Below are 10,380 nucleotides of genomic sequence, written 5' to 3'. Positions count from 1 at the left end.
TATTAAGTTTTATTTTATATTTATGTTTCTTGTGATAAGGGCTTTTAAATAAGATTCATTTTGAATACCTTCTCATGAATTAAAAAAACATGTTAATTTTCAACTCTTGAAACTTAGTACAAGCGACCGATAAATCACTACTTTAGTATCTGTGATTGACAGAAAAATCGCTTAAAATTTCAACTCTGAAATTTGATACTCATGACCGAGAAAATCAGAATTTTCATATGCAAAATTGTAAGTTTCAATGATTAAAATTTAAAACTTAATGTGCCTGTGCCGGTCCAACTACTTCACGAGTTGTGAGGCAACAAGCAGCTGGGTAGGACTTGACAAGTGAGTGCCCCTGTGAATTCCCAAGCATTAGAGCATCTCCAACAGGTGATGTAAAATACATAACTTGATGTAAAAAATCGTTTTATGCATCACGGTGCCCAAAAATCTAGCTTCAACAGGCGATGTATATGTAAAATCATGTGCTCCAATTTTAGGGCTTGATGTAAAATCACACCTAGGTGATGTATATTTGCATTAGGTAGCCAACTGCCCAAATGTAAAAATGGTTGAAGCCTCGCGTGTCGCGCGTAGTGTGAAACTTTTCCCCACCCGCCTACCACCCCCACCTGCAGGCCGCCACCCCTCGTCGTCGCAGATTTGGCCTCCCCTCGCCTCCCTGCCTCTTTCTGCCCCTCTCCATCCCTCTTCACCTGTCGGAGCCGCCGCTGTATCTGTTGTGGAGCCACCACTGAGTCCACCGAATCCGCCGCCGCTGCCGCGCCTTTCCACCACAGATCCAGCCTCCCCCTCCACCTCCCTCGGCCTCTCACAACCCGTTTCGGCCGCCCCCGCACCGTAACCTGAGAAGTTCCATCGGCTTCCATGGCATGCATTTGCGTGAATTCAACCATTACTCGGCCAAATCGCGTTGGGCGACATGCGCTACTGGCTCGGCACGTGGTTCGAGCCGGACATCGCCACACCCGCATTTGATAGTGCTTGTTGGTGGATCGGCCGACCAGAGTACCACTTGAACTTCCTGGAGATCGACAACTAGGCCGATGCGGAGTTCATCGGTCTGGACATCACGCTCAACCGTCAAGGAGAAGAACGAGACACGGATTATTCTTGATCAGTGTGACTCTGGTCGGCCGGATGATGCCGTGATGGCGAGGTTTGCAGCGGAAAATCTGCACCTCGTGCACGCGGAATATGAGTTCTATGTGCAGCGGAACAAGATGAATAAGGAGGTGAAGGAGGAGGAGGACAAGGCTGGCCCCTTGATGATGGTCGTGCTGGATAGTTTGGAATTGGTGAAGAACGAGGACGTTGGGCTCCGACATCGACTGGACGACCTCTCTGATGAGTATTCTGCAGTAGTTTTAGTTTTAGTTTGTCGAAGTATCTTTCTATCAGAACTACTTTTAAGTTTTATCGGAACTATGTTTTAGTTTGTATCAAAACCATGTTTGAAATTTGCAATGTTCCTATGTTTTCGTGTCCAATACACATCACTTGTTGGAGCAAAATGATGCCCTATTTTACATCATCTGTTGGAGCAAACATGTTTGAGATGATGCAAAATCCACTCTTTGATGATGTAAAACTATTTTTTGTGTGCCCAAAATACTTACCTGTTGGAGATGCTCTTATGGTGATGAACCAGATTATGAAAACAATAATGATGATGGACCAGAAGATGACCTGGTAAAAATCATGGTTTTCTCGACGTGATTCACTGAATTTTCATAATTTCGGGAGGCACTGGAATATTTACCTTTGGATCAAATATTCTAGCCATTTCAATAGTACACAAATTGAAAAAATCAAAATGTTTTCAAAATTACCAAATATTTGGATAAATTTCAAGTAATTGTTTCGGTCTTTTGGGCGAAATAAAATCAGAGATCCATTGGATTTCAGTATTTCGGTACAGGGTGAAAAAATTCTAGAACTGGATTTTCTTTCCATGGTAAAAATACAGTTAACGTTCTTGCCGTGCCGGTACAACCAACGAACAGCGACATCCGAACGCATGCTATTTGAGATCACCTATGCGACGCTGAGAACGCCGGAGCGAGTTGGACGACCTGCCATTTGCCTCAGTGATGGATGCCGCGGTGCACGTTCTCGTGTTCCCTTGGCCACGGCAGGGGCACATCAATCCCATGCTCCAGTTCGCCACCGCCCTCGTCGACACCGGCATCCAAGTCACGTTCCTCCACACCGAGCACAACCTCCGCCGTTTCGCCCAGGCGCATCCGCCGGGCCTACGCTTGCTTTCCATCCCTGACGGCCTGCCCGACGACCACCCCCGCGGCTTCTTGGCGTTCATGGAGTCCATGTGCACGGCCGGCAGCGCCGCGTACCGTGCCCTGCTCTTGGCGCTTCTCTCTGCCGCTGATGCGCCAGTGACATGCGTTGTTGCCGATGGCACCATGCCGTTCGCCATCGAAATCCCCGAGGAGTTCGGCATCCCCGCGCTCTCCTTCGTCACGCACAGCGCGTGCAGCTACCTGGCGTTCCTGTCTATGCCCAAGCTCGTGGAGCTCGGGGAGACCCCCTTCACCGCGGATGACCTGGTGTGTAGCGTTCCGGGGATGGAGGGCTTCCTCCGGCGACGAGATCTTCCTCGTGGGCTCTACTGCACCGAGCAAGGCGACGGAGATCCCTTGGTGCTCAAGTTCGCCGAGGCCGTCGGTCGTACCAGCAAGGCATGTGCGCTCATATTCAACACCGCCGCGTCCATGGAGCGGCCAGCGCTCGCCCACCTCGCGTCGGGCACAAGCGACGTCTTCGCTATAGGCCCACTGCACGCCAGGTCGAGTTCCGCCGCAAGCCCAAGCCTGTGGCGGGAGGACGACGGGTGCATGGCGTGGCTGGACGGCCACGAGGACCGGTCCGTCGTGTACGTGAGCCTGGGGAGCCTCGCGGTGATCACGCACGAGCAGTTCACCGAGTTCCTCTCCGGCCTGGCCGCCACCGGGTACGCCTTCCTCTGGGTGCTCCGGCCGGGCATGGTCAAGACGACCAGCCCCGCTCTCCTCGGAGAAGCCGTCGGGGCAGCCGAAGGCGGCAAGGGGCGCGTCGTGGAGTGGGCTCCTCAGCGGGATGTGTTGCGGCACAGGGCGGTGGGCTGCTTTCTGACACACGCCGGATGGAACTCGACGCTGGAGTGCGCCGTCGAGGGCATGCCGATGGTGTGCTGGCCCTTCTTCGTCGACCAGCAGACCAACAGCCGCTTCGTGGGCGCCGTGTGGAAGACGGGGTTGGACATGAAGGACGTCTGCGAGAGAGGCGTCGTGGAGAGGACGGTGAGGGAGGTCATGGCATCCAACGAGATCAGGGCAGCGGCCCAGGCCATGGCGCAGCAGTTGAGGCTGGATGTTGCAGAGGCGGGGTCGTCGTCGTCGGAGTTGGAGCGGCTCGTCCGCTTCGTCAGGGAGCTCAGCGTCAGGTCCTCTCTCAAGCCCAGAATTAATGGAAACTAGCACAGGCTGCAGTGATCTCTCATTTACATCTCAGTACTACCAGACACATAATCCTGTAAAACAATCACATTGTTTACTGGTAATTTGCCGTCCATGCTTCCTCATGGCAGTGGTCTGGTGGACATGGTGTTGGATCATCACAATTATTATTATTTCTCTCCCCATCACCAGCCGCCGGCTCTTATTCTTTCCATGAACCTTCTCACGGATCTGAAAGCAATGATCAAGAATAAAATATTGCCCCATTGATTTTCGAATCGCAGGGGAATCATGGCAAATTAGAATTGCAAACAGGTAACATGGTTTCCTTCAAGTTGCATTCATACATTACAGCCAAAGTGAAAAAACTGCAAAAGCTAAAGCATAAGTCCAAATAAACATGGCATCAAAAGGAAGGGATTTTGTACTGCCTGATAACTTGAATCACTGTAGGAGTGAACATGAAGAAGTACCTGCTTCTAAATATTTCTCGAAGGAAGTAGGAAATTTTCTCAAGATGATTATATCAATTGATGCCGTTTTAGAATGTTGGATTCAGTTAAGTCTATCTATGCAGCAGCCAGCGTGCCGATTCCGCGGGTTATGAAGATGGTACGGTCGAGAGCAATAATAAGGAACGGATGGCTAGGATCAGTCCTAAAGTTTTTTTTTCTTTTTTTCTTTTCGAAAAGGAGGGGGGGGGGGCACCCCGGCCTCTGCATTAGAACGATGCATACGGCCATCTTATTAAAAAAAAAGGTTGTAACAAGGTCTCAAAGTCTCCAACGGAAACAAAAGCTCTTTCAGAGCCAAATATGCTAGAAAAAACAAACTAGCCAAAACAGGGATGCCACGACCGGCCGACTAAAGCAAGATAGGTAAACTAATTGCCTATCCTATTACATGACCGCCATCCAAACCGGTTGAAGATATCCCGAGCTACCATCTCCCAGCGGATAGACCCAGTAACCAAATGCTCCCTGGCCTCCATCGGAGTGAGTAGCGACCACGAACGGATTAATGCCGTGGCTTGGAAGATAACCTGCACAAAATGAAATCGTGATATTCTGTTAAAAACCAAATCATTTCTGCAATTCCAGATAGTCCAGAGCAAAGCGCATACTCCCACACGAATATGTTTGGCTCAATCAGGCTCAATCCCATTAAGCCATGTCCCAAATAACATGTTAACAGAATTCGGTGGAGTAATATTGAAACCAATGTGGACGGTACGCCAAAGAACTTTGGCCAGCGGTCAATCAAAAAACAGGTGTTTAATTGTCTCATCCCGATCACAGAAACTACACCTAGTAGATCCTATCCAATTACGCTTTGTCAGGTTGTCCTTAGTTAAAATGACTTGTTTGTGGACAAACCACATAAACACTTTTATTTTCAAAGGAACTTTGACAGCCCAAACATGCTTGAAAGTAGGAATGAAGCTCGAGTTGATAACATCAATATACATTGATTTGACTGTGAATACCCCAGACCTAGTTAGCTTTCAGCATAATTCATCTGGTTGCTGGGAAAGTTGAACCTCCATCAGCCTCCTAACTAGACGGAGCCATTCTTCCCAACGATTGCCCGCTAGCGACCGTCTAAACTGAATATTAAGGGGGATAGATTGAAATATCGTTGCAACGAACACCTCACGATGTTGAACAATACAATATAAAGACGGGTATTGAATGGCCAAGGGTGTCTCTCCGAGCCAAGTATCCTCCCAGAACCGTGTACTAGCACCGTTGCCAATAATAAACTTTGCCCTATTAAATAGTGATTTTTGACTTTCATTAGTCCTTTCCAGAAAGGCGAGTCAGTTGGCCTAACCGTCACTTGTGACAAAGTTTTGGTCTGAAGGTACTTGCTACGCAGAATTTGTGCCCACGTGGCATCAGTCTCATGGGCGAGCTTCCACAGCCACTTACTAAGAAGGCATCTGTTCTTAACTTCAAGATTTTCAATACCAAGCCCCCCTTGGTATTTCGGTCTACAGATGATATCCCATTTAGCTAGCCGGTACTTTCTTTTTAGTTCATCACCCTGCCAGAAGAAATGCGGTCGATAAAAGTCCAGTCTTTTCCTAACCCCAACTGGGACTTCAAAGAACGATAGAAGAAACATAGGCATACTCGTGAGCACCGAATTAATCAAAATTAGTCGGCCTCCGTATGACATGAGCTTACCCTTCCAGCAACTCAGTTTCTTTTCAAATCTATCTTCGATGCACTTCCATTCTCGATTTGTCAGCTTACGGTGGTGGATTGGTATACTTAGGTAAGAAAAAGGTAATGCCCCCAAATCACACCCAAACAATTGCCTATAAGCCTCTTGTTCTTTCTTGGCTCTACCAAAGCAGAACAACTCACTCTTGTGAAAGTTAATCTTAAGCCCGGTCAATTGTTCGAAAAAGGCATAACACCAGCTTCATATTTCTTGCCTTGGCCAAATCATGCTCCATAAAGATGATTGTATCATCAGCGTACTGAAGAATGGATACACCTCCATCAACAAGATGAGGTACTAAGCCACCTACTTGACCATTCTCCTTAGCCCTTCCTATCATAAGTGCTAACATATCCACCACGATGTTAAATAGGATAGGGGACATCGGATCTCCTTGTCTTAGGCCTTTATGTGTCTGGAAATAATGACCAATATCGTCATTCACCTTAATTCCAACACTACCTTTTTGCGTAAACGATTTAACCTGGCGGCGCCAGGCTTCATCGAAACCTTTCATACGCAATGCCTGTTGAAGGAATGGCCATTTGACTTTATCGTACGCTTTCTCGAAATCCACCTTAAAAATTACTCCATCAAGTTTTTTAGAATGGATTTCATGGAGCGTTTCATGAAGGACAACCACCCCTTCAAGGATGTTTCTATCCGGCATGAAAGCGGTTTGGGACTGTTGCACCACAGAATGCGCAATCTGTGTAAGCCTATTAGTCCCGACCTTGGTGAAGATTTTGAAACTAACATTAAGAAGGCAGATCGGCCTGAACTGCTCTATTCTCACAGCATCCGTTTTCTTAGCAAGCAATGTGATAGTTCCAAAGTTCAAGTGAAATAAATGAAGCTGTCCAGAGAACAGATCATGGAACACAGGTAACAAATCCCCCTTAATAATGTGCCAGCACTTTTTGTAAAACTCAGCCGGGAATCCATCCGGTCTAGGAGCCTTATTGTTTTTCATCTGTGCAATAGCATCAAACACCTCCTTCTCTGAGAACGGGGCAACCAAAATATCATTATCAGCAGCTGATAATTGAGGTACATCCTCAATCCTGGACTCATCAAGGGACACATAGCTATCCTCGGGAGGTCCAAATAACTGCTTGTAATATTCAGTTATATAGGTTTTTAGGTTGTCCTGTCCTAAAATGGTGCCTTCGTCTTGCTCAAGCTCAAAGATTCTCTTCTTTCTATGTTTGCCATTAGCAATTAAGTGAAAGAATTGGGTATTCGCGTCCCTCTGGACAACTTTGCGGACCTTGGCCCGTAATGCCCACTTCAATTCTTCTTCGCGGAGAAGTTCTTTCAACCTCTTCTCCGCCTCGATTTTAACCTGGGCGCGCCTATGTCTCCCTTATAGCAAGACCCCGCAACACCCCGGGCGCGCCTATGTCTCCCTTATAGCAAGACGTAGGGCCACCTCACCTGGGCGAGCGCGAGACTGGGCCGGCACACAGCGCGGGAGGACATATGCTATAGATTCTAAATATTATGTTACCAAAAATACTTTACACAAACATTTAAAAATCAATGAAAACCAAAAATATACAAAGTTTAAACTATACAATGGAACAAAAACCAATGAAAACCAAGAAAGAAATGACAAAAACTGGTGAGATAACAAAGAAAAATGAAAAAAACCAAGGAAGAAACAGAAAAAAAATCAAATGTCAAAAAAAAATTCCTAGCAAACGAAATCAGCGAACTCGACCGAAACCAGTGAACTAAAAAAAGATAAAAATGGACCATCGCAGTAGCGTGGAGTAAAACCTTCTGTGAGACATATGTTAGTCTCCCTATAAGTCAGATATAACATTTTCACCCTATGCGCCAATTAGGAGCACCCAAGCCAAGGGAGCTCCTATTTAGCGGTTAGCGGTCTTAGCGCCTTCTTTTAAAACTAGCGCTCTTAGCGCCTAGTAGCCGCTAAAACGAGCACTAGGCCGCGGCCCATGAACTCCCTCGCTCGGTTCGCTCCATGCCTGCTCCGCTTATCTTGCTTTTTTCTGCTTTTTCTATGCTCGGCACACTCTTCCTATTTTGCTGGCTTTGAAAAAATCGGCTATATTTTCTTGGGGTTTTGACGAATTTGGTTCAAACAAAAAATGTTCACGGTTTTTTATTAAATATTCATGATATAAAATGGTCATGAATACAAATTTAGAAAATATTAGTTAGTTTTATAAAATATTTAAAAATGAAAAATGAGATGGCAAACCAAAAGTCAGGCGAGCAGTTTTGATCCACATAATTTTTAACTACATTGTAGTCAAATTTATGTAAATTGTGTCTTTAGTGTTTGAGGGTATCTCTAGCGGATCCCTAAAATAGTACTCCCTCCGTCCCATAATATAAGAAGGTTTTTCAAACTAATAAAGCTTGAAAAATATTTTTATAATATAGAATAGAGGAAGTACTAAAAGGTAGCAAGGCTGATGGCGTACACTGCAACGCCTCGCGCCGCACGGTGGAGCTTCGAGCATGAACTATCAATGTTGTGGCTAGCTAAATGTTGGCATTGTCAAATATTGACACTCACTGGTAGAAAAATGGCCTGTTGTCCCGGTTCGTAAGGGTCTTTTGTCCCGGTTCTGGAACCGGGACTAAAGGGTCGGTATTAATGCCCTGTCCCTTTAATCCCGGTTCAATCCAGAACCGGGATAGATGGGCCTCCACGTGGCCTGTGCGCGGAGCCCAGGCAGGAGACTCTTTGGTCCCGGTTGGTGGCACCAACCGGGACTAATAGGCATCCACGCGTCAGCATTTCTGTGGCTGGGGTTTTTGTTTTTTTTTTGAAAGGGGAGGGGTTTGGGGGTTTTGGGGGTTAATTTAGGTGTTTCATATATTATGTTAGCTAGGTATAATTAATAGAGAGAAGTGTCCTCTTTTATGTTTGTGCTTGGTCAACGCTACGTACTATACATACGTATAGAGAGGACTAGACACGCTAGCTAGCTAGTAAGCAAACGAAAGAAACAGAACATCGTCATGAACATATATGCATACAGAGAGAAGTGATATCGACTACCTCTCCTTTTCCGAGAGATTGGTCGAACAACAAGTTCTCGTATATCTATCCAACACTACCGGCTACATATATACAATAATTATCTCTTACAAATATAATCATATGGACTCAGAGTCCACATAGTATTCTCCGTCTTCAGCGATTACGTGGTCAAGAAAGAATGCCGCCAATTTCTCTTGAATTGCTCGCATGCGAGCTGGTGCTAGGAGTTCATCCCGCTTCCGAAACATCTAATTTAAAGAAGGGGGTCAATACATATATATATGAATGAATGAAACTCAACACAAATGATGGTAATAAAATAAAATTGTGAATGTTGTTATTTGCGTACTTCATATTGTTCTTCAGTGTAGCCCCGCTCACAGGTCGTGTGGCGGATGGACTCACAAACGTAGTATTCACAGAAATCATTCCCTTGTTCCTGCCACAACCACTTTACAAGAAATAGAGGTCAATCAAACTGATAAGCAAGAATGCCAAATGGTATTGATGAAACTAGCGCTTGAATCACTAGTAGATGCGCGGAACATGCTACTATAGTACTTACTTTCGGGTGTCTAAATTGCAGCTCCTTCGGCAGTCCCGGAGCTTTTCTGGTGAATTTTCTCGAAACCCTGCCGGACAAAGAAAACAATTACTTGATATATCAGGAAATGAACAAAGTTGCTGATATGGTGGATAATGATCGATTTAACTTACTTCTCGAGTATTTGAGTCATGTCTGCATAGTCCTGGGGATCTTTTCGTCTTGAGTCTAAGACGGTTACTAGTCCCTGCTCAATCTTCGGGTCTCGTCTCTTTACCAAAGTTGTGCTTGATCCGAAGGGCTAGAAAAAAGAACAAAGACTTAATTAATATGTGTACATACCAAAACAATGAATGCATCAATTAGCTAGTCAGTAGAAGCTTAACTAATATATATACCTGGCCGGACTCGGTTCGGTCACCGGAGACGTCAACATGGTCTCCTTCTTGCACCGACATTGGGTCACCGGAGCCGTCCTCACGGTCTCCTTCTTGCACCGGCATTAGGTCACCGGAGCCATCATAATCATAGCCAGCTACTTCCAGACCATCGATGTCGTTGAGAAACAACGAGCAGATGGCATCACTTCCTCGTGCGATTATGTCCCCCAACAACTCTTCTTGTACTTCGTCTCGGACGGTGTCCATAGTTTCTACAAATATTGACAACATGGAAATTATTATTCAAACATGACAGATGGATATATTAGTGGCAAAAACGTAGAACTAATATTAATTAGTGGCCTCGACGCTGCTTCTCTAGGGTTTGGGGTGGCCTCGACGCTGCTTCTCTAGGGTTTGGGGTGGCCTCGACAACGCTTCAAGGATAAAAAAAGAAGAGGAAGAAGAAAAAAAAGAGGAGAAGAAAGAATAGAGGAGTAACTCCTCTATTCTTTCTTCTCCTCTTTTTTTTCTTCTTCCTCCTCTTTTTTTTATCGGGAACGAGGGTCGTCGAGGGTCACCGAGCGATAGAGGAAACCCTAAATAGCAAGTATCATGGGTGTGAGATACATGTGACCGTCGGTGTGAGATACATGTGGCCGTCGGTGTCGGACACTACATCCACGTCCACATGATTCGCCCGCGCCACTTATGGGACGTGGATGTAGTGTCCGACAC

At 46.0% G+C, this 10,380-nt stretch overlaps 1 protein-coding gene across 1 annotated transcript; it reads left to right on the top strand.

The window, feature by feature from the left end:
* Nucleotides 1–2,016: 2,016 nt before the first annotated feature.
* Nucleotides 2,017–3,592, top strand: LOC119327711 (myricetin 3-O-rhamnoside 1,2-glucosyltransferase UGT709G2-like). The gene has a single exon (XM_037600815.1). It carries the CDS (start codon nt 2,106–2,108, stop codon nt 3,486–3,488), a length of 1,383 nt encoding a protein of 460 aa, XP_037456712.1. The 5' UTR covers nt 2,017–2,105; the 3' UTR covers nt 3,489–3,592.
* The last annotated feature ends 6,788 nt before the right edge of the window (nt 3,593–10,380 follow it).

Source organism: Triticum dicoccoides, chromosome 7A (genome assembly GCF_002162155.2).
Source record: "Triticum dicoccoides isolate Atlit2015 ecotype Zavitan chromosome 7A, WEW_v2.0, whole genome shotgun sequence".
Classification (NCBI taxonomy): domain Eukaryota; kingdom Viridiplantae; phylum Streptophyta; class Magnoliopsida; order Poales; family Poaceae; genus Triticum; species Triticum dicoccoides.
This window is presented reverse-complemented; position numbering and strand designations above follow the sequence as displayed.

Coding starts and splice junctions, on each gene's coding strand:
- LOC119327711 (XM_037600815.1), top strand. CDS start 2,106: ATGGATGCCGCGGTGCACGTTCTCGTGTTCCCTTGGCCACGGCAGGGG.